The 24,135-nt window shown below is 43.0% G+C and overlaps 1 protein-coding gene across 4 annotated transcripts in view; it reads right to left on the bottom strand.

Moving 5' to 3' along the window:
- Positions 1-1,304: 1,304 nt before the first annotated feature.
- The window catches only part of SH3PXD2A (SH3 and PX domains 2A), a 234,843-nt gene continuing 212,012 nt past the window's right edge, over positions 1,305-24,135 (bottom strand). For 3 of the 4 annotated variants that reach the window (XM_057379484.1, XM_057379501.1, XM_057379510.1), the window contains 5 exons: positions 14,137-14,254; positions 8,329-8,663; positions 7,425-7,474; positions 5,173-5,292; positions 1,305-5,038 (listed from right to left, as the gene is read on the bottom strand). In XM_057379484.1, coding sequence (XP_057235467.1) covers positions 3,143-5,038; positions 5,173-5,292; positions 7,425-7,474; positions 8,329-8,663; positions 14,137-14,254 — 2,519 coding nt within the window. In that variant the 3' untranslated portion in view covers positions 1,305-3,142. The remainder of the gene's footprint in view (positions 5,039-5,172; positions 5,293-7,424; positions 7,475-8,328; positions 8,664-14,136; positions 14,255-24,135) is intronic. The other variant, XM_057379494.1, reaches the window with a different exon arrangement.

Raw genomic sequence — 24,135 nt, 5'->3', positions numbered from 1 at the left:
TACAGGAGCAACTGAGCCATGGAGCTGCTGCGTGAGAAAACCCTGCCACTACTGCAGGCACCTTACCCCTGTCACCCTGCTCTGCCTGGAGCACTGCAAACAACTTCCCAGGGCTGGAGAAGTGAGCCAGCAGGATGGAACGGGAGCTGGGGGACAGAGATGTCTCTGACATTGAGAGGCAGATCCCAAAGCCTCCTAACCTGAGCCTCACAGAGCATCCMCTGGGGCCAGCCTTGCACAAGGCACACGGCAGCCAGGCACTGGMACTGTCTGCCAAAAACACCTGGGCCACCCCACACCCTGCAAGGACTMCTGCASTTCAGAGGTGCCCTGGGCTYGGCTTTGCTGGATGCAAATGTAAAYATTTCCAGTAGTCTGGGCTCTTGTGTCTCCTTGCTGCTCTTCCCTCCTTGGATAGGGGCACGTGTCAGGCCATACCACACTCAGAGAATTCAGTGGCTCAATGCAGAAGATCTGGGAGCTGTGCTTTACATCCCCCCAATGAGATGACCTAGTGGGAATGTCTTTAAACAAAACTTCAGAATATTTTAAATAATAAGTTAATTCTTAATAAATATGTGCTTCAAGAAAATGATAATTATATACTGCACCTTTAAATAATGCACTTAGTTCTCTGCATTGGCTTCCATTTTGGTTTCATTTATTGTTAAAGTGCATTAATTCAAAATAATGAACCACTTCCGCATCATTATTGTTAAAATTAATCATAACATTAATATGAATCACTAAGTCACTACTATTAGTACTGCAATCTAGCAGATAACTCTATGTATTGCTCTATTTAATACTGTCCAGCAGAAGAATATAATACTTCTATTATAATCTCACAACAGCTCCAGCAGTCCTTTACGGCTGCTACCATATTAGTACAAAATGGGGAGAAGTACAAGAGACAGGGCCACAATGTCTCAGATAMAGATCCAGTGAGATGGAGCTAACTGGACACACACTTTGACATCATATGGTACGACAATAAGGTACAGAGAGAGCCCTGCACACTGGGATATGARCTGTTGTGCAGTTACACCTCCTTCTCCTGCCACCACAATTTAAAGGGATCCCAAACAAACAGCCCCCCCTCCCCACCTGCATGCAGAGAGCTGCTCCAGCCACAGCACTGTTTGCAGTCTGTAGTTGTGGCACCTGGATGTTGTTTCAGCTACTGAAAGGACATCAGTCATATTAGCTGTAGGCAACTCTCTCAGTGTTATCATGGAAATTAATAAAACCCCCAAACCACACACACACCCCCTCCCCAAATTAAAAAAAAAAAAAGAAAAAAATAGAAAAAAAAGGACAAGAACGACATATAAATTGCCTAATTATTTTTTTTGGCAGTGAAACATCCCCAGTAACATATGGTATTGTTGTGCTATTTTACTCAGCCCCCTTGATCCCACCTAGTTTGAAGCCTTTATAACCTTTAACTTCCCAGCCAAATCAGAATGAAACTCCATGGAAAAAAGGGCATGCAATACTTTGTGTAAACCAGAAGTGAAATGGTCTGCCCCTCCCCCTTAAAACAGATTTACAATGCTGCCTATTATTTAAAGGAATTAGATATTGATCTTGAGTGATTAACAAGGCCATTTAAAAAAGAACCCCAAGCATGACTTCCTTAACTACAGTAGGGATTTAGTAAATTATGTTTACAGTACAAAGCTACCTCACAAATAACTCCATATTCCCAGCCTTTTCCAATTGATACCTCCTCCATTTCCCAAGTTACCCACACCATGTGCCACATTTCAAAGCATGAGTTTAAAAAGGCAAACAGAAATGGACTAGAWGAGGGAGCTTCCTGGTTAGATCCAMTRTAGACCAAATTGCTTTGATATTAAATCTCTGAGCCTGAGAAGCCCAGGCCCACTTTCCAGTACAAATGTACTTTTTGGATTCAAGTGGGAACAGAAATACATATTTGGCTCCTACTTCAGTTTTAAGTCTTCTCTGGTAAAACCAGACACACACACACACAAAGAAAATACAGTGAACCCAGAATGCACAGAAAAGACAAAAACAAAACACAAAAGCAATTCCCCAAAAATATACAAATTATGTGCAGACTGAGTTTGATGGCTTTTTTTTTTTTTTACTCATTGTAAACACTGATGTTGCAGAAAGGTTGCAAAGATTTCTCACTAATATCTTGGTGGGCCCTGCCAGCAGTCAGCGACCTTGGATTTGGACCAGAGGGCAAAACAAGAATTAACATATTTGACAGTTTTGCCTTTAGTGTTTTAAGGGATTTTGTTGACTTTGATAAGTTTTGAGAAACCCAGCTCTGGGAAGAGAATCAACCAATATCACCTGGCAGGAGTCAGGCACAGAACCAAACATGAAGCCTACACAGTCATCGATGTGCTTAAGCAAGGGGTTTGTAGGTTTGTTTTCACAAGCACCAGTAGGCATCACTGCCCTAGAACACCTGAAATTCCAACTCAAAGAACAAGACAGAATGAAAGGAAACAAAAAGCCCCCAACCCACACCACTTGATGGCCTTTCCCGGTGAGTTAGGCACAACGACACTGAAGTCAAAGACCAAACAACTCCACGATGAAAAGGCTCCAACTCTGGACCTACCAACTGTTGAGTATAGTAAAAAAAAAAAAAAAAAAAAGAAAAAAGTGAACATCTCCAAAGCATTAGAGTCCCTCTGTGTTTCAGAAACTTTCATTTGCTCTTCACTTGAAGTTGTGGAAAAGCATTCAAAATTCTTGGGTATTCCACGCATGGGCAAGAATGAGGAGAAAGGGAGCCAAGGTTGTAAAACAGTTTGGCACAGAACTCCCCAAGTAGATGCATGTGTATTTCTCTCACAAAAGGCACACATTTGGTTTCCTATCAATAATGGGAAGGATGGGATGTCATACCCTGTYACACATACAAGATTATTAACAACTTCACAAAAAGGCATTTGACTATGCTGAATCTTCCTTGGAGTTGCTTACAACACGTAAACCCCACAAACCTCTCCAGAACATGGCAGATTTGTCCTCAGAATAGACTCCTTTGTACAAATTGGAGCACAGGGAAACGTCTTTTTGTGTAGCAATGGKTTTTTTCCACATGTACACAGCAGGAACAGTATAAATTAGGGAGGTTAAAGATATTGCAATATTAGTTCTTTTTCTCCAAATAATTTGAGGGCACCCAGCCTTTGAATGGCTTCACACCATTCATGATCTGGCAGTACCACCAGCCATTTGGGTTCCTTTCGAGGACCTCCATGCAGACACCTTCCTGAAACCCCGCAGTCTCCTCATCCCCTTCATAGTCTGCAATGGAAACATAGATGTCCTTGAGATTGTTGTGGATGAACTGGGATTTCTCAATGGGCTTTGGCCTGACTGTGGACACAGGGATCCCATTCCTCTGCGTGGGGAGGTTGGAGGTGGTCTCAGAGCTCTCTGTGCCCAGTCGCTCYGGCTGCTTTCCCTTTGTGTCACCAGGCTGTGCCCACGCATTGCTGAAGGAGGAATTCCGACGCGCGGTCCGAAGTTGATCCGTAGTTGTTAAAGATTCATTTCTGCGCAAGGAGCACGACAGGTTGTTATCCTTTGGTGGTGGAGACACAAACACCGACTGCGGACGGACAGCAAGTTGCCTCACACCGTTCCTCATTTTAACTGGCCCTGATGCTTTTGAAAAACCACCAGGAGGTTTGCTTGGGATGGGTGGTGTTGCACGTTTGCTCTGGTTAATGGTGTTCAAAGCCTGAACCCTCTTCTCTATCTTCTCTAAACTATTGGACTTGTTTTCATTTTTCCTGTTGCTGGCAAATGAGGAATCAGTCTCTGCTGATGTAGTTTCTCGCTGGTTATCAGGGAGAGCCAAATAATGGGAAGGAGCCCAGCCTTCCATGTCTCCGTACTTCAGGTACCACCAGCCACTGGCCTGCTTTTCCAGCACTTCCACTTCTACTCCTGCTGGGAAGCCAATTTCAGAATCCTGTACCTTTTGGTATGAGTCAGTGGTCACATAGAAACATCTGGAGTCATTTTCTTGCTCAGTTTTGGCAGTATGGCTGGAGCAGAAGATGCCACGGGAAGGAGCTGTGATGATATCAGCCGAGCTTCTCCGAATGGGGTCGTCCTGGTGCTCAGAAGCCGTGCGGGGTGGGCTCGCAGACTCTTCACTTCTTGAACCTTTGAGTCCACCTCTGAGCTGCCCAGTTGGCCTCAGCTGACGCCTTAAAGTGCTAATATCCATCTTTTCTTGGCTCTGAGAGTCTGCCTTGTTCAGGAAGGGTTTGGGCCTAACGATTGGCTTTGCTCTGATGGAAGGACTCTGCCCGGGATCTTTCTTCATGCCCGTTCTCGGCACGCTACGTAAGCCGACATCTGAAGCTGACCGTGGTTTTGTCTCCTCGCTCCTGGAATAGTGACATTTGCCGAGATCGGGCTGGATGTTTTTGTCTATCTTGGGCTTCACGAGTGATGATACAGGAGAGCTGGAACATGGAGAATTCCTTCGGATCAAGGACAGAGAGGAGCTTTTCTGAGAATCAGAATCCCCACTGGATTCCTTATTGGACAAAGCATCTTCCACGTAACGCCTGAACCCCTCATTCTCATAGATTGTCTCTTCTTCATGAGCAACTTCTTCTGAAGACTCTCCTACTTTGAACTTAGCTTTCTGAAGTGATGACACAGGTGAGGGTTTGAGGGGCTGAAACAGTCGTTTTTCAGGAGTGCCCTCTTCGTGATGACTTTCACTCACTTCACACTCTGAGTCAAAGCCAAAGGCAGGCACATCATACTCAGGTTCTTCGTATTTCAGCTTATGGGGAGAGTCCTGGGGATCTCCTGAAGAAACTGCCCCAGGAGTTGTTCCTTCTTCAGAGTCTTTTGGTTTACTGGGAGGTGCTGGGGGAGGAACCTTTGGGCGGGTTAAAGTACTGGTTCTTCTGTTCAAATTTGGTTTCTTTCTCTTGTCAATGTAAGATGCTGGAGCCCATCCTTCCTTCTCTCCAATCTGCACATACCACCAGCCACCAGAATTCTTTTCTATAACCTAAGAGGTAACAAGGAACATGTTACTCAGACAAAAAAAATCTCAACCCGCTGCTTTCCTCTCCTCCCCTTTCAATCCACTCCCACRCAACAGATAAATATTACAGTTTTTCCAGAAACACTGTTAAGGCTCACCTCTGCTTTTTGTCCTCCACGGAAGCTGATGCCATCAGAGATGCATGACTGGAACTCAGCAATGGTGTAATATTCCACTTCCACGGAGGGTGGCTCTGGTGGCTTGGGTAACTGAAAACCCTAAGGCAAATAGGATGCTTTGTTCATTTAAACTAGAGAAAGAGGCAGCTGAACAGCAGTGCGCAAAAAAATGATTGATTTTATTCACTAAGACTCTTCCTTCTTCCTGTGCTATTTCCTAATGACAACTCCCCAGTCTCCAGAGTGGGAGCTGATGTATTGATGTGGGCTAAAAGACAAAAGCCTTTCAACATATACACAGTTCATGCCACCTTCACCAGCTATTACAATTGTGACAATCTACAACTGAATAGTAAAATGCTTTACTCATGGGTGAAGTAAGTGTGAGCTGCCATTCCAGCCACACTAAGAGCAGCACATTTACRCTGAGATTTTGTCCAAAAACATCCAGCTCTGGATCACTTGCCACAACTGCAGAAAAATGCATTGCAACAGGCCCCCTAACAGATTCTGCCTATCATTAAGTATACTATTTTAAAATGTAATGCCAATGAATTATTGCTCTTAATCTGCTGCCGGACTTCTTAAACCATCTGATATGAGCTAATGAGCATCTTTTGTAGCAAGAAACAAGGATAATATCATAGACCTCTATGAAGAGTTTTGTCCAGTTAAAGTGGTAAAAGGGAAGGACTTTACTACTGGATCAAAACAATTCCAGTTCCTCCCCATAACAGACCCAGAACCTCTACTCAATCCCAGCACAACCTTCATAAAGGCTCCATGAGAAGTGGGACACTGTTATTTACAGCCATTCTGGCAGCATACCAGACTCCTCTAAAAGCTAAGTGCCTTTACATTAAGCTGCCACATTTTAGAGTTTGCTACAATTACTTTTTAAGGTGATAAATGGGATAAGAGCCCTTTCAGGAATTTCAGTATTGTAAGCTTTTCGGGTTAGCACAGKGCTCATCTACAGGGCTACTAGATGATGGTGAAGCTGCACAGCTTCTACACTTCACTACTCAGGGTTGTGTGAAAGAACTGCAGCTCTGCCAGGAACTCTTGACCACAGGTCAGAGCATCCACAGACAGACACAGGACAGACGAAGACACAAAATTATCTCAAACCATCAATGGAAGAAGGGCAAACCACATACTGTGCTTTATTTTCTTCCTCCATTTCTGAGATACCCTTGCTGTAACTAACAGTTGATGTTTCATCACGCACAGCATGTGGCATTTCACAGAAAATGCATCTCTGCACCTTAGGAGCCGTGTCTAACAATGTTATAATTGGATGTTTCTGCACTATAAATGCTGAAATACAGCAGGAGCACAGCATAATAAAATGCCTTCAGATAATAGGATGGTTTGGATTAAATGAAGATAATTGGAAACAGCAGATATGTTCAGGGYTTCACATAAAATATCACTGTTATTTTTAGCATGGGATTAAGTGCCATAGTCTTGCCAAAACAAAGTCTAATTGAAAATAATGTAAAAAAAGGAAGAAAATGCTAATATGCTATTCATGTCATTTGTTAAGAAAGAATCTCAGATAACAGAAAAATTTCAAGTTGCATACTGCTCCTAAAGGGTATAGCAAAAATTARACACTGTGTATTGCCCAGATAAACAAGCTATTAGCATGGCTTTTATGTAAATACACTACTGACTAGTTCCTATTGAGGATGACAGCTCTAATCTCAAATTGGTACAAATTTCCAGAATTCTAGCTTTGGGGATAAGGACTCCTAGGGSGTCTCATTCCTGTATCACATCCTTCCACATGATTCCAAGCCACTTTAAACATACACAAGAGTGGAGCTCAGCCACGTCAAAGGTGGTAGCAATGAAGGAGGGGACCATGTTCTCAGTTGTTTAGGACAAAAKAAGGTCAAAAGCTTCAGCCTGGGCTAAGGACACCCAGAGGAACTTTAAACTTTCTGAGTCAGCCAAAAAAGCTTTAATGCTCATGCACAGAACACAGCAGCTTTATGATATTCTCCCTTCAGACCKGATTAGTTGAGGCAACATTTTGAGTAACAAAAAACCTGATTTATCGTTAGGATGCGCTGAGGTCTGCTCAACACTTGAAAAATGAAATGAACTGGCATGCAAATAAAGGATCTGTCAGATACCCCTCCCACCTTGTAGAGCTACACAAAGTCTCCCAAAGCACCCAGACACCTACCCACTGCTAAGATAAACCATAAATCAATACACACCAGACTGGACTCTCTTCGTGGGGGCGGCCTTGTTCTTAGATTTGGAGAACCTGAGCAGGAAAGGGAAAAGGGAGAGTTTATTCAACTTTGCAAGTACTGCTAAACACATTTTTCAACGGCTCGATTCTCAAACTGTATAGCAGCAGAGTAGTCAGTATTTGCAATATTTAAGACATCTCTATGAAACAAGATAGGAAACTATGAGGGTATATTAGAAATACCAAGGTAGCTTAGCTATTCATCTCTGCTAAGTCAGCAAATTTAAGTGGAAATCACTGCCAGAAAGTAGTGGATTGTATTTTCTGCTGGGACTGACCAGCTCCATTGGAGACTGGCCAGCAAAGAACTGGCCTAYTTTCCCCCCCAGCAGTAAAAATAATTCACTAAATAAATAACAYTCACACTGTCCTCTCTCATAGTATTTTGCCATTCCTTGCACAGAGKAGCATCAGCATCTGCATTTTGCAGATGAAGTAGTAAAAACATCACAGCAACTTGCCCCCAGGAAAAYAGCAGAACAAATGCAAGAGAAGACACAGGTGGTCTCCTCAACTTGAACATGCCATCATATCATCTGCATTTCTGGGGTAGAGGGGCACAATTTGGAGTGTTCAAAAGGAACAAAGTACTCTTCTCTGGAAAAATTAATGAAGTAAACACATGCAGGCTAAGATAAAGAATCAGCAGCCAGCCTGTGCATAAAGTGAACTTAAATTTTATCACTGCTAGTGAAGGCCCACATTCTGAAGACCTTGTAGACATATCTACAGACAATGCAAAGGTCTGTTTGTGTGGCCTTGGCTGTAAGGCCAGGACACGTGGTACCTTAGCTGACAGGCAATGCCAGCCCTGAAAGGTAGAGAACAAGAATTCATTGCAAACCCAGACCATTTTACTGCCTTACTTATTTGAGCTCTTTGTGGTGCTATCCTTGCTATGGCTGGGGAGCCCTGGGCCAGTTTGGAAGCCTGCTTGTCTGGAGTCATCATGGCATTGCCATTAGAGTCATTGCACAGGATGGGCAAACTGATTTCCTTCTTGGTGATATGAGTTTCTGCAGACTCGTTTTCTACTTGAGCTTCTTTGTCAGTAGATGATTTCTTGTTCAGCAGGTTACTGATCTCCATGATGTTTCCTATGATTTCCACTGGCCCAGTTAAGTTCTTTTTCCTAGATGGAAGATCATCTTTAGCCTTCTTCAGATACGAAGCTGGGGCCCAACCTTCTTTGCCCAGATACCTGCAGATGCAGAAGGAAACACCATCACATCAGACACAGCCTTCTCATGCATTTCAGGTGGAATAGCTAAAGTGATGGGTGMCAACATCAAAGAAAGTTTGCAGCTCTCAAGTAAGATTTTGTGGTTGGTATTCATTTATTATCTGTTGATTGGAAATATCAAAGTCAGCTGAGCCAGCAGTGAACTGTGTAGTTGAAAGCCACTAATCACCCTAAGGAAGGAGTTTCTCTGGACAAGGAATAGTTACACACAAGGCAAAGAGCTTCACCAGTTTGTTTTAYGCCTGCCCCAGACTCTACTAGGCAAACTCTGTGTTTTCCCATACAGTAAAAAAAGCAAAACAGCGACTAAAATACTTTTAATAGTTTTTATACTTCCTAGTGACAGCTCAAATTGAAAATGGGCTCAAGTCAGGTTGTACAGCAGCCAGTTCAGAGAACCTATGCCTGCAGTTCCCTTGTGCAAGCCTCCCTGCCTGAAATGATAAAGAACACTGGCTCTCCTTCCGTAATTTCCAGCTCTGCATGAGCAGCTTTCTCTCATGGAGCATATGGGACCCTTAAACTACTGCAGCTTCTAGCACTGCRAGAGCAAGAAACAGTGTGACTAAGGAAAAATGGCTTTGATGGAGGCTCATTTTCCCAAACAAGCTAGAGGCTATTTGAAGAAATAAACTGGGAAATGTGAACAGACACCTGAATCCAGTGTGTGTTCCCAAAACACCAGCCTGAGCTGATCATGCTACACTTCAAACTGAAGTAATTCTTCTGCAACCAGGTTTTAGGGAAGATGCTTTTTCTTAGCCCTGCCATTCCTAACACCTCAGCAGGGATTTCAGATTACAATCAGACTCCAGGGAGGACCACATGGATAAATTCTGCTTTCCGTAATGAAACCCTAACTTGCTAGAGTGCAAGTCACTGAAAACCTCCCTTTAATCTCTCAAGATACCCAAAGCAGGAACTTGAACTGTAAGTAGGAAAGCAGGCATCATTAAAATCCTGGTGCTCAGGAAATCTGCAGGAAATACAAAGGTTAAAACAGTAGGATTCTAAGGTTCTTTATTGAAAAGAGAGCCTCATTAGACAGCAGAGGAAGGAGCTGGGGCTTGTGGAATATGAACAAATCATTCCCTGGCAGGTGAGCACCTTTGTCATGACAACACTTGGATTCTGAGGTTTCCAGTGAGATTTCTGCATTAAGTCTTATCCTAGGCTCCCCCACCACATCCACACACTTGAGAGTGGCTCTGGGACTTTATGGGCAGAACAGGAAAATGCAGTGTAGATTTGATTCTCTAGACCTCTTATTACATTTCCTGTATAAAAGCAGATAGAATTTTTGTACTTCTAGCAACAACTACATGGATCCTTCTGTCCAAAATCCTGCCTTTTCCTCCCCACCCACCTAGACCAGGCAGGTTACTAGAGATTCTGCTTCTCCTACAGACCTGCCTTCTGTCACACATGAAGGTAAAGATGTAGGATGTCCCCTGCTCAGGGAGTTTAGTGACAACTTTTTYCAATTACTCTGATGGCAAAGGAAAGCATCCCAACAGCTCTGAGCTTTCTTTAATGCATGGAGACTAACAAGAAGTAGCAAYCTGGTAATAACTTGATTTGACCTTCAAAAGATGCACAGCATCCAGTGTGTGATACTTTGCCAAGAAACAATCTGAATATATTCAATCCTGTCAATTTTGAGGCTTTTCTGCTAGGCCTCAAACCAAGCCAAAAAAGGAAAAGGAAAACAGGCCTCAATACATGCCACAACTCCTGTTGTGCCAAGGCATCACCCAGTGCCATTTTCCAGCCCTGACGACTTTTGGCTTCATTCCCTTTTACAGTTATCAGCCCTTTTGCAGAGCTAGTGACCAATGCTCTCTGCTGCCCTGGCATCAAGTGAGTTTTTTAGAGGACATTTGTGAGTTTATATGCTGTGGAGGTCTAAAGGTCTCCATCTGCAAGAAAGCCACAGTGGCCAATGCACTGAGCACTCCAGTTCCAAAGGTTATTTTCAACAGAGCTTGACTGGGCAAAATCAGCAGGAAAAACCAGTTTACATCCATCTTAGTTTGTGGGAGACTGAACAAGTCTCAGATCAGAAAGGCAGCCACAGGCAGGTTCTGTACTGGCTCATCAGTACTCCTGCCAACTGAATAGATCTACATCAGCCTGTGTGACCCCTCTGCCTCAAACACCTCTGGTCTCAAAYAGATTCTCTCAAAGAGTAACAGCAGCATGGATGGACAGTTAGTTACTCTGGGTAACACACCCTCACTAGAGAGGCTGTTGCAGGCTGTTTCTTCCTGGGTTAGCCAATTTTACCTGAAGTTAGTGCTGAGCAGTAGTTACCAGAAACTACCAGTTTATTTTTGCAATGTCACAAATACAAGCTCCTTACATAAGTCAAACAGGCTTACATTTTTTATCTCAGTCCTTGAATTTGGTAATCTTCAGGCTGTTCAAAAAGAKAATCTAAGAAGATTCCTTGATCTTCCCCATTTTATGGTTGGAAGAACAACTTCAGACAATTCCTGAACCAGTAACAATCTTAATTTCACATCTTARGAGTTGAATCACAAGTATCCTTCCTTCATTTGTATTCACAACCTACTGGAGATACTTCAGACCCCATGCTAGACTYCTCCTCATTTGAGTGCTGCCAGCACCTCCCAGCTGTGCTTCATTCACATGGGCTGAGGTTCAGAGAAACCTCAAAATGAAGAAGAATTAGACAAATAACAAAAGCTTTGCTTAGAATATTAGTCCTTACTTGCCCTGCAATCAGTCCACTTGGGACCACAGGATTGCACCTATTGCTGTCACCTGGAGGCAAAGTAACACCTGAATGATAGATGCCAGCTATAGGTACACTGGAAAACACTGACTAAACTCARTGGAAAATAAGCAGGATTCCAGGACAGAGCCTTGTTTTAATTTCTCCAGAGTCCTGATGTTTTTGGGGTTTTTTTCTAAAGTCATAATAGATGTGGGGCAAAATAAAGACAGACACCAATATTGCCTCTAGCTTGTACAGCATTGAATTGGGAGGGTCTCAGAATTAGGTGCAGTGATTTGATTCCTTCATGCTTCCAAAACCCTCCCTGTTTATATTACATGAAGGAAAAAATGGATTAAAACCATAGGAATGTTTAAAAAAAGTCAGAAGAGCCTCTGTAAGTCTGAGAGTCACATCTGCTTTCCAGCTCCATAGCACTGGAATTACTCCAGAGGGAAGCAAACTAGGGAAATAAAAAAAAAGAAGGAAAAAAAAAAAAGAAAAAAATAGAAGAAAAAGAAGGGCAGGAAATGAGGATCAGCACATGGCCAAGAATTTGGAGAAATTGCATACTTAAGGTGGAACAAGCTAATGTCTTTAAGGTGGATTTCATTTGCAAACTACTGGATTTGTTTTTATCTCTACACACTGAAGTGTGTTCAGTCTGTCATCCAGCCCAGGATTCAACTGCATTCTCTTCCTGCTCCCTCTGCCCTCACACTCACAACRGGAGAAGGAGCTGCTCCTCCTAAGGCACTCAACACTCAGAGAAGCAAATTCCTGCAGGAAGGGAATCCTTTTCTGAGAGGCACCCAACAATATTCAGGGCAGTTTACATGTATCAAACAGCAGAAAAAGTTGGAGATCACCTATCCAGGCTGCAAAGCACCAGCTTGCATGGATGGATCACATCCTCAACATTTCTCAAGTGTTGCCCATGGAAAAAAAACCTGTTTCTAAGAGGTTAATGCTCCAGCAAGAAAGCAGCAYAGTGCTCCAAAGCAGCAGAGAGAAGCACAGGTGGCACCTCATATACTTGTCACAGGTATGGAGAGCACATAACTCATCTTCCAACAAGAAGAGGGGCTTCTGAAATGAAAACGCCTCTTAAAAAAAAAAAAAAAAAAAAAAAAGAGCCAAGCATATGCTGGACTCCCCAGCTATCATGGGTGGCTGGGGCATCCACTGTCCTTCCAGCAGATTGCCATGAAGGAAGGTGCCATGTAAAGCACTGCAGCAAGTGTCACCATGCTCCAGAAGGCATTTCTGCTGAATAGAAAGATGTGTCTTTTGGCTTGACTCAAAGGAGCATGGGAGGAAAATGGGAAAAAAATTCTACTTATGGTAGGGCTGTTAATATGGTTAAGGGAAACTTAAAGGAGTAAYCAGGTTACACTGCAGGAAGAGAATACAAAAATACAGTGGAGATCTCTTGCAAYGGTTCTCCCCTCAGAAAACCTCAATTGTGTACTCAATCCCCCTGCCTGAAACTTTGGATTACACTTCTGTAGATGATTAAGGGAGAAAAAAATGTGACCTGACCAAACCCAGGCATTTTTGAGTTCCTCCTATCTAGAATGCCTTCCTGGCTCCACTGCTATCTTTATTAGCTTACTCTCTCCATGGGATCATTAGATGTAAAACTTGATATTTTTTTCTTCTAAGTAAGGAAAATCAAGAAAAACAATAACATTGCTTCAGTCAGCATTTTTACAGTCCTCATTCATAGCTGATAAATCAAGCAGAATTCAAACAAAAGCAAGTTATGACTTGGGGAGGGAGAGAGGAAAAAAAATCACTATAATTACAAGCTGAATGGAAAAAGATGACTATACAAGATATTTTGCACTGCTGAGAGATAAACCTCCATTTTTAAGCTACCTGTTGTATCACATCTGGTTTAAAGAGAAATGGGACGTCACAGTACTGCTGGATTCACATACAGATACAAGACAAGGGGCAGAATCATGAAAGAAACCTAAAACCTAAATGCTGTGTGAACCTAGATGAAGAAAAGTGCTCATCCTGACACAGCAATGAGACAGTATCTAACCTATATAAGCATTTACAAAGGAGATTTTTAAAACAAAACTCTCTGCTACAAAGTTTCATCTACAATAACAACTTCACCCGCCCTTGTCCCTCTACATTAGGAATATCTAAAGTGGACAGACAGAAGTCAAAGCAAATTAGCTGAAACCATTGGTAAGCTTGCTAAAAGGCTGTAGCCAGGAAACTGATCTTGTATCCCTGAAARTAGCATTACCTGCCCCAAACAGCTCACAAGATCACAATCAGCCTTTCAGCATTGCTATAAATAGATTTACATAGGTTGCAGAATAACTCTTAYACTGGAAGAACATTAAAGTTATATACAACAGAAAGCCTTGTTAGGTCTCACAGATCTTAACTCAGATATGGGCTTTTAACTTGAAGCAAGAAAAAAAAACCCTCTAAAACTGCAAGTTAAGGCATTTCCTCACTGGAATGGTCCACAGCCTTTGCAGACTCTGTAGTGTTACTTTAGTCACCACTGTATCACATCAGACTTCTCTTTACATTTCTTCAAGATGCATTATGAACAATTTGGGCTTCTTTGTCCACCTACAGAATGACTTAAAAGCTAGCAATTCAGTGAATGCTCAGAAAAGCTCATTGTCACAGTTTCTGCGGGTTGCACAGCTTCTTTACCTGATGTACCACCATCCTTCCAGGTTCTTTTGGATGACTTCCACGGTGACCCCTTTCTCGAACCCAATCTCATCCTTCCCCTGGCTGGCGTACGGCTGGATAGTGACATATTTCTCTTCTGGTGAGGGGAGAAAAGGCAACATCAGTTAGGGTCAGGATCAGTCCAGCTGTTTTTCTGCASTGCCTGCTTTTAAACTGTTATGCAGCGATTACGTGAAGCCATTACAAAAGGCGGAGCCCTGCTCAGGGGCCCACTGGTTATTTATGCTGACGACATGACAGATAATCAGCCCCTTGCCACCACCCTGCTGCTGATAATCACAGAATGTTTCCATGCCAATAATGACACAAAGTCCCCAGGGAGCTCCCCCCTCTTCTTCCTGTCTCCCTCCCCCCCTCCAAGTTCCTCGAGCGGGTTAGGGAGAGGATTTGAAGCTGGACTTAACTCCCATACTGTAACTTGACAGAATCAATCCGGCTGCCAAATCAGCCGAGCGTCACCGCGGGAGCTGCAGCCAGTTGGCTCCTYGAACTCGCACACGGCTGCACAAAGCATTGTGTTACTGAAACCCGAGCGCTGCATCCCCAGGGGGACACATCTCCCCAGCACAGAGAGGCTGGMCCAGCACGCTGCTCTCCTTGCACCTCCCAAGCAGCACAGGTCTACAGCAACGAGCTCCAAACATTTTATAAAAAAGTGACAAAAGAAAAAAAGAGGTTTGAGTATGACAGGAGATGATGCAGCATTTGCATTCATGGGTTGTGAAGTGTTTTACAAACATACTTTTGCAAAACCTCACTCCAGAGAAATGCACGTGTGACACTGGTGAAGGAGGGCCAGACTAAGACAACCACTTCAAAAGCACAGACTGGATTTCAAGTACGGTGTTTGTGCCAAAAACTTAACATCCCTATTCATCTCCAGCACCTCTCCCCTTCCCAGCTGGGCAGAGGTTTTCAGCAGACTTGCTGAGAGCAAGCCAAGGAGCAGAGCAGAACAGACACTTGTCAACATCTTCTTCCACCTACCAGGAGTCATTTACTGCAGCACTCCCATCACACTCAAGGTCAACCTTTCCCTCTGGAACTGAAAAAATTAACACCTGGCATTGAAAACTTGAACTACCATCCTTCCTCTGCAGCAGCAGACACAGAAAGTGTCACCAATCCCCTCTCCTCATGTGACACCATGTGTAGCTAGATTAAAGGCAGGGAAGGCAAGCAATTAAGTGCACACCAGCCAGTCTTCCAAGCACTTTCTACCAGCAGTCACAAGAAGGCAGGGAAGGAACAAATAGAGGGCTGTCAGTGCACAGGAATGGGCAGGAGATTAAGTGAATCCAGAGCTCCTGTTCACTGCAGAACAAAGGAGCTATGAAAAGGTTGCAGCAGTTTGAAGCAAACACTCTTGAAGARAGTAAAACAGATCCAAGCAGCTGTTTGGTTTTGTGGCTCAACTGCATTTTGTTGCTGGGTGAAGCATGGAAACATTAATGAAAAATAAACCAAAGAAGTCCTTACTGAAAAAAAGTAAGAAATAATACCTCAGAAAGAGGAAAATAATGTTGACAGAGCATCTGACAGCAGAGAATTCAGCAAAGCTTCATCTCTGAAGTCAAGTTCCCTTGAGCAGCCACCTTTGGATCCTTCTAATTCTTATGGGGTAAAATCTGTCCAAATCTTTGTATCCAAGAGGAAAAGACTTTCTGCCGTTTTCCCTTAGGAGGGCTGCTTAACTGACTCATCCCAGGTAAGAAATTCCAGCTAGTTTTAATTAGCACCATCAGAATATGACACCTGCCCCACAGCAATGCTCCACTACAGGAGGGGGCCTGATGAAGAAAATGTGGCAAATGAAAGCCCGGCTTCCAAGTCAAAGGACAGGACAGCATTCCTAGCTAGGTTTCCGCTCTGTGTTGTAGAATTGGATTAATTTTTCCTCTATTTTCAAGTCACTGCTGCAGAAGGAGTAATGTGTCTGGTTTCCACTGCATTCAAAGCACTAAATTGAACTGCAGAAGACCCCTGGGCAGCTAGATCTTGTCCCTGAAAGGGCCAAGGGAAGGTTCAGAGCTGCTCTGTCCAGACACACATTGTTTCAGGCACTTCCAGGGATTTTTCTAGAACAGTAATACAGAGCTAAGCATRTACTTGCTTGAAAAAGGCCCTGTTTTTTCTTTCCCCCATACCAAAGCTGCTTTATAACSCAGGCTATCAGAGTTCACCCTGGCCACTACAGCTCCCACAGAGATTGTTGTTTTTTCTGTTTTTCCTCCATACAAACACCAGGCTCTGCTTCAGCTAAAGCCAACTACTCAACTYCTCTTGCTGGGCAGAGTGGTCTCACTCTTCAGGGATGTGCCTTCCCTTCTTCTGCAGATGACCATTAATGATGCTCATTCCAAGCTTCCAACACAGCTTTCCAAACCCCTGCTCCAGAAGGGCTTCTGTGTGAGGAACTGAGGCAGTGGTGACCCATCAAAACCAGCAGCACTGGAGTCTGATCACTCAAGAGCAAAGGTAAAGCTCTTCTTTAGTGCCACTGTCTTATTCTGTCCATGAGCTCCTGTATTGCTTACGTCTTCAGCCCTGTGGCTTTCAACTCAAGACTACTGCTCTTTGAGAGGAATGCCCTTCAAGTGACTCCTCCCCACACAGAGGAAATCAAAAAAGGAATGTGCATGGAAATAGAGAGGGAGGAGAGAGAAAAAGGATCTCCCATGAAGCAAGACAATCAAAAGCGTTAAAAATTCACTCTAGAAAAGAAGGTTCCACAATGATTTTGTTTAGCAGCTCTATTTTTAAGCCAGCAGATAAAAGCCAGGAAGCCACCATTACAATTTCCCCTTGCAAAGTACTTTGACAGTGAAAGTTAAATTTCCAAGATTATACATGTTTGGATTCTGTCAGTGCTGCAGGAGATACCACAAACATACATGAGGTTTGTAACTTAAACAGCATTCTGGAGATATGGGCCCCCTTGTAATCAAAGTGTAATTTCTGTTTTGTTTCTCAAAGATTATCTCTAGCCAGTGGACATTTTGTATAAACCAAGATTTGCTGAAGRGAGCAGGGGAGCTTTCAGTGCATGTGTCACTGAGGAGGACTGGTAATAGCATTCAGAGTATCAGATTATTATTAAAAAGTCTTTGAGTAAAGATATTTGACACTTCATGACTGATATGTAAAGTTACTGCAAAGACATAGATAAATGGTTTCATGAGAGAATCAGCAGAGCATCAGACAGCAGAATGACACTGCTCTGAGTTACACTGACAAATCTGATATATCATGCTGGTTTTCSTTCAGCTTCTGTGACAGGCAATAGCATAAAGCAGAAGTCAGTGAACCATCCCAGACCTACTGTTAAAGTTATATCTACAGAGAATACAAAAGCATATAATTTTGGTTCATTAAGTTTTGACTTAAGAATTACCAGGAAAAAAATAAAAGGCAAACAAAAGGCTAATTTGTATTCCCCAGCTGCAGCTTCTGTTACATCAACCTCACTGTTAAGGTCAAGTGGGCAGAATAAACTTTACTACATGCTACAAAGTACACACAGCAGCTAAAAGGCTGAGGTTTTGAAACAATGGGATGAAAGTCCCATACCTCCTTCAAGATTAAAACAGCAAGGAGGCAGCTCTGTTCTAGTGTGTGACATCCAGAGATCTATTAATTGCTCAATCAGCAAACTTTACTCACATTTCTTTACCACCGATTTGCAGGTCCAAGATACCCTCCCCTTCAGCTGAGCTGAAGGAGGCTCCTCTCTGGGAATTGTGCTGCATTAGTAAATCTCAACAAGGCATGCATGAAGAAGCAAAGCCCGTTTGGCAAGGAGCTACGATATACATCTGTCACTTCATGCATTATCCAACTGCAACCTACTTAGATTGGAAGGAAAGGATTAGGATGTGTCATTCTCTCTCCTCCCTGGACACAGACACTATTTAAAATATGCACAACCAGAATTTTTGTACTATTTCAACTACTCAGCTCATACCATCTGCTGTAGCTGTGCTCTGCCCAGCACTCCCTGACACCATGGCAGCCCAGGGCTCAGTCCACTGCTTATTCCAAAGCCTCACTTCCCTACCAATCTATCTCTCCTGTCCTCCTTTCAAATAAAGGCAGGCTTCTATTTTGCTCTGGTTCTATCTCAAATCTCCTGAACAAATACAGTAGAGAACTAGGACCAAAATATAGGGACAGATCTTGGTGGGTCACTGGGAGAAGAGCACGGACAGCAGGGAACAGTACCTATGTCCTTGGAACTGCCCACAATACTACAGAGAGGGCTTTTTCTAGCAATAAAGATTTTCCCCCAGAAAATGTAACACAGGTACAGCTGTCCAGCTGGAAGGTTTGCACAATACACAGGATTTGAGCTGCATGATGTCCTATGTTATGGCCACATACACTACGTGGTCTGTACAGAAATACACAACAGATCTAGCACAAGGAGGTCACTGGTATTTGAGTTATGAATCACTTTCTCACAAGCCACTCACATCTACTGTCCTTCCATAATCACTAGAAGAGGACAAAAGAAGCAAAAAGAAAACAACCCACCAAACCAAGAACACAACCATTTCCTCTTCCTCCAGCAACACCAGTGTTTTGCCAAGCTGAGGCCTTTCCTATACACAAATAGCAATAGCTCTAAAACTAAAAAGCCACTTTAAAACTAGTTTTTGAATGCAGAGTAGAGTCAAGCAACCCAAACAAACTTGATCTAAAACCTGGCTAGTAAAGTTTAAGCATGTCCATGTTTCTTGTCCCACCTGTTTTAAGATGCAGCTTAATGAAGTGCAACTTTTCACATAAAAAGAATGTTTAACACAGCTATTAAATCATCTTATGATTTACAGCAGAGATAGATGACCTGTAGATGCCTTGGCAATGCTCATCAAGTATCAACAGGTCACCTCTGCAGTCACAATGTAATGAGGACTGAAATATTTCTTCTGTCCTGCCCAGTCTGTTCACTGGCTGTGATACAACACACTGGCTGCAGAAAAATGAGGGAYGATACATTTGACTTCTTAAATTTTAGGAGGACTTAATGTCAATAACAATTAATTTTGGATAATTGCAGACCTTGACAACAGTGYTTTGTGTTTTTTCCTTTTGTGTAGAATTGCACAAATAAAGAGTAAATAAAGAGTGAGCAGATGGGTACATTCCAAGACACTCTCTTTAAACAACTTATTTTCAAGTAAGTTTTCTTTTGTTTCACCTGATGTATTTCTGTCAAGCAGTAAAMGAGCAATCTCAGAAGAATTTTTAAGCATTGGTTATGGCATTTTCCATATCAGGTGACCTGCTATGACAYCTTTCCCACAGGAGAAACCTCAGGACAGCTAAGATGAAGCTCCATTCCCTCCTGAAGAAATTGCACCTACTTGGCTAACAAAGCAAGACACCGAACCTGACAGCCTGTGAGCTCCTCCAATCCCATCTGTCAAACCAGAATTGCACATTTCACATGTGTGACTGTGCACACACACACAATACATTGAAGTTATGAGGTGTCTTGAAAAGGCAATTTGGTCCCTCCTCTGGCTGTCTGGATTTATACTTAATGTCAGGTCAAGGAAAGCAGACCTATGGTTTTACCACTAGAGTTGTAATGTAGAGCTTCAGTAGCGCTTTCCAAATCTTCCTTATTCCATCTTCCCGATTCCCTTGGCACTGATCATTTCAGATTCCTCCTAGTCTATCACCAAGGTGATATCCTCCTAGTCTATCACCTAGTCTATAACCAAGGTGATAGACTTGACCCAACATTTTCAAAGTCCTCCACCATTGCTGCTTCTCACTGCCAGAGCCCTAATCTGGCCCTTCAATGACTCTTCTGCACAGCCACCACAGCCACCTCCTGCCTGCTTTGCTCCCCTCCCAGCCTGCCAGCACACACTGCTCTTGGCTCTTGACACAGCAGCAYTCTGGCACTTCAACCAGACTCCTACCAACAATTCAGTTGTTCCATCTTGAATTTTCAGGCCTGTGTGCTGTGCTTTAATACCCTACTACACACTGACACGTTCATGTGGATTTCCCACTCGTTCAGATTCTGTGATMTTTTCCCACTCAGCCTCATGCCTTTCCTATGATGCCTCATCAACCTGAGCAGGCTCCTCTTCCTCAGTGGTATCAAATAACCTGAAACTCTCAAATCCTTCCTAAAATAAGCCTTACTTACCCCGATTTCCTGCCTTACCAAACAAGCTTAGTTCTAGTCCTTCTCTAAAAGCTTTTAAAAATACTKAATAAGTATCATTTTACACTGTGAAAACCCCTTTGGCTGCAGTAAGATTCATGCCAAATTGCCACTTGCCCACGTTCCTTTGATGCACAGATCTCCTCTTTGTTTAGGCTGTAAACTATTTGGGACAGGAGCCTTGCCTTTAAGCAGCTAAAATACCATGCACGTTTCCAGCCCTGCACAATCAGTCTCATCTTTCCCAGGCAAGCAGCCAGTGCTCAGGCATTTCTGTGTCCAAGTTCTGAGCGCCCCATTTCGCATTCCACTCCTTCACCTCGATTTTGTAAGTTTGGTCTTTTTGCCTCCATTAATAAGCGTGGAAGTTATCTGCAGCACTTCAGAAGCCAACCAAATAAGGGAGTAATTTCCTTTGCCCAGCTGGTGCTTGTACATAACCCCAACTTTCCGTGACCCCATCCTGGTTTGATATGCTGGTAGGGATAGGGGGGAACTGGGCTAGAAATGAGCCAATTAATGATTTCTCAGCAAAATGCAACAGCCCCAAACCTACATCTTCCAAACCACAGAAGAATTTTCTTTCAAAATACTTTCCCCTCTGTCAGCAATCTGCGTTCGCCCTCCCCCACTCCTCCGCTCCACCCCCCCTTTGTCAGACCTGCTTCTGGAAAAAGTCTCACTGTTCCAGAAAGCAATGCATTAATTCAACATGGACTTTGTTTTACTTGCCTAAATATGCAGAGAGAGAATGACTGCCCACAGTTATCAAATGTGTTCATCTGCAGACAGGAGCTCTTCAGCCTTTGTCCCTCTTCCCCTCCCTGCCTTTTTTGTTTTAAATAACAGAAAACCTTGCGCCAACAGATAGAAAAGAACAATAATTACATTTCTTCTAAACAGTTTTGTACTGCGCCTGCTCTTACTTCAACCAGCAAGGAGCAATAAACATTTACTACTTTCCTTGGAGAACAGAGTAAAAAAAAAAAAAAAAAAAAAAAAAAAAAAAAAAAAAACAAACCCAAGAAAAAAAAAAGAAAATAAAAAAAAACCAACCAAAGGAAAGAACAAACTAAGTCTGAAGCTTCTCTGTGCTGGTTTGATTTAACGCAGTAATGTCACTTACAGCCTTCTACTGTGAGTGACAAACATTTCATCATCATCAAGCACAAGCAGGGAAGAGTGAAAACAAAGGGAGAAATCCCAGGGACGGGGCTGCCAAAGAGGACAGAGCAGCTCTGGTGAGATGTAGGAAARGGTAGGAGTGCACAAGCACATCAGCCAGGCTGGATTACCAGTACTGCTCAAGTGCTCTTTCCACAGCTATAAAACTGGCTGCAGAACCACCCACCWGGGCTAGGATATGGGGTTCCAGTATCCAGACCAGCTCAGGAGGAGGTTCCAGTATCAAGACCMCTRGGTTACATRGCTGCTTTCCCTGTACACACTGTCYACCTTTCCCCATCAAGCTCCTTTTCTCCCTAAAACAGCTGAGCAGTGGGGAAGACCCATAGCTCTCAARTTCTAATTTTAACTCTTTAAATGAATTGCTTATTCCTTGTGCTAGGAGCTACTCCTAAATAAYAGGCTCATTTGGCAGAAATGCAGCCCATATGTCACTGTATTTTTGCTATGAATAACTTTRAAGTGCTTTGCTGCATTGTAACAASTCCAGTTGAAAGCACCGGGCACAAAACCAAAGCAGCAATAACTTAGGTCAGATATCTGGCATAGAAGACAGGCATGTAACCTCTTAATTTTACTAATCAAACTGTAAAAGCACAAAAGACTTTTCATTAAATTAGCCTGTAAACAATGCTAAATATCCTGTCAGGTGAAGTTCCAAATAAATGCACGTGTAGAATTACTATTTAACCCTGTATAAAACAAGAACTCTGCAGCTTGCAGATCTAATGAGTGTCAAGACTGAAGAAAACTACAAACTTCCAGGCTTCTCCTCACAACCCATATTTGTATTACTGGAGTTTCAGAATGTATAGGAAAAGGTTTAGAAAAYGTACCACATTTAGCATTCAAAAAAACGCAAGCTTTGCAGCTACATAAGAAACATAAACCAATGTAATCTCTTAGATCTGGGCACACCACAGACCATTTTAAAGAGAAAAGTTCAGCAACAAAAGTCATCTGTTTCTCTTTGCAGAAACAGACTACAGCTGTTCCCTTTGCAGCTTTTTTTCAGCTTTAAAAAAGGAGCACTACCATGATATTCAATAATTTGTCTTTCATGTTTCTTATTCACAGACCCAGTAACATTGCTTCCAAATATCTGGAGGTCAGAGATGCCTAGCCTCTTCAAATGGCTTTAGARGGGGCAGAAATAAATAGGCCATATGTTACCCCTAATAATTTCCCCCTATCAGGCAGTCTAACAGGGAAGCAAACACTCTTCCCTTCTGCACTCAAGCTTTCCTGGTGCTTTTAATATTCAAGTTACTTAGAAAATTATGCCCTTCAGAAACAATTTAATTCCTTTGGTTCTGGCCTTAAAGTGATTCTGTCACAGGCCTAGCTGATAAAAATGCTTRTTAGTGGTACCCAAGCATAAATACAAAGGGAAGCATCCTTTACAGCTTGCTTTYAAACTCCAGTGAACTCCTGCAGCTAACCCTTCCAGCAGCAGGGACTGTCTCAGGCAGAATATTGCTGGGTGGGAAGAATTTCAGCCAAAATGTTTMATTGAGTTTGTTTCCAAGGAAGAGGCCAAGTGGGGAAGGGGAAGCTGTTCTGCTTGTGTTGAACAATTTTGGCAACCTCCTGTTTGAACAACTTGAGCTCTTCTGTGCTTTGGAGCAAGGACTCGAAGGTTGGGGGGGATGCATGTGTGCACTTCRTGCATTCTGTCATCTCAGTGCAAACCCACCCAAATCTGGCCTTGTTAGAAGCTTTTTGGGCTGGGGTGGGAGGGGAAGAAGGGAGAAAATCTCTCCTGACCTCATATAAACTGCTCTGTTAGAGAACAGCAGGCTGGACACCCAGAGAGACTCATTGTTTCAACAACTGCAGTGTGGAAGGTGGAGATGTCTGTACAGGCTGCAGATCTGCCAGATCATGAAGCCACTGTCTCCAACTTGTGCCCATTTATTCAAACCACTTTCTTCATTTCCAATAAGCCTGCTCTTGTAAGAGTTCCCTAACCCATCACTCTGATGACATGGAACAGTTTATTTTTAGCCATCCKGGCTAGCTGTGATTGAAATACATTGAAAAGACCTTGTAGGAGCAGTTCAGTCACAGAGGGTGCCCCAAACTTTGGACAGAATCATAGCTTGCCTAAGTTTGTGCCAACTTCAAGTGCCAAGATTCATTCTGAGATAGAGCACGTTCTCCAGCACACTTAAAACCCCAGCCCCACTTGGGCCTAATAGGGAAAAAACTGTAAAGAAGCAAGAAAAAAGCAAGGATGGAAAAGATGAGGGGAGCCTGTTGTGGGGAAAACTGGCAAGGGAGAACACTGACACTGGTCACAGGGCAGGACTGGAGAAGATGCACACAGATGGTGGGCATCAGAATACAGGAGGGAAAAAACTTGGGAATGCAACTTAGATCCTTGAGTCCTACCAGCTGACTGCTAAGGTTATGCAGTCTTAGTACTTTATGGAGCTTTGTTTGCAATATTGTATGAATACGAAAGAATGCATTTGTTTTCACCAGTAAATAAATTGTTTAGAAAACTGATTCCCATTAATTCTCTTAGTTAAATTGCCAGGAAGCATCTGGCAGAATTTGACAAAGCRAAATAAGTAGTTCCCWAA

Source organism: Malurus melanocephalus, unplaced genomic scaffold (assembly GCF_030028575.1).
Source record: "Malurus melanocephalus ecotype Western Australia unplaced genomic scaffold, MMel_1.1 scaffold_12, whole genome shotgun sequence".
NCBI classification, from domain to species: Eukaryota; Metazoa; Chordata; class Aves; order Passeriformes; family Maluridae; genus Malurus; species Malurus melanocephalus.
The sequence above is the reverse complement of the archived record's forward strand: the minus strand, read 5'-3'. Positions and strand labels throughout refer to the sequence as shown.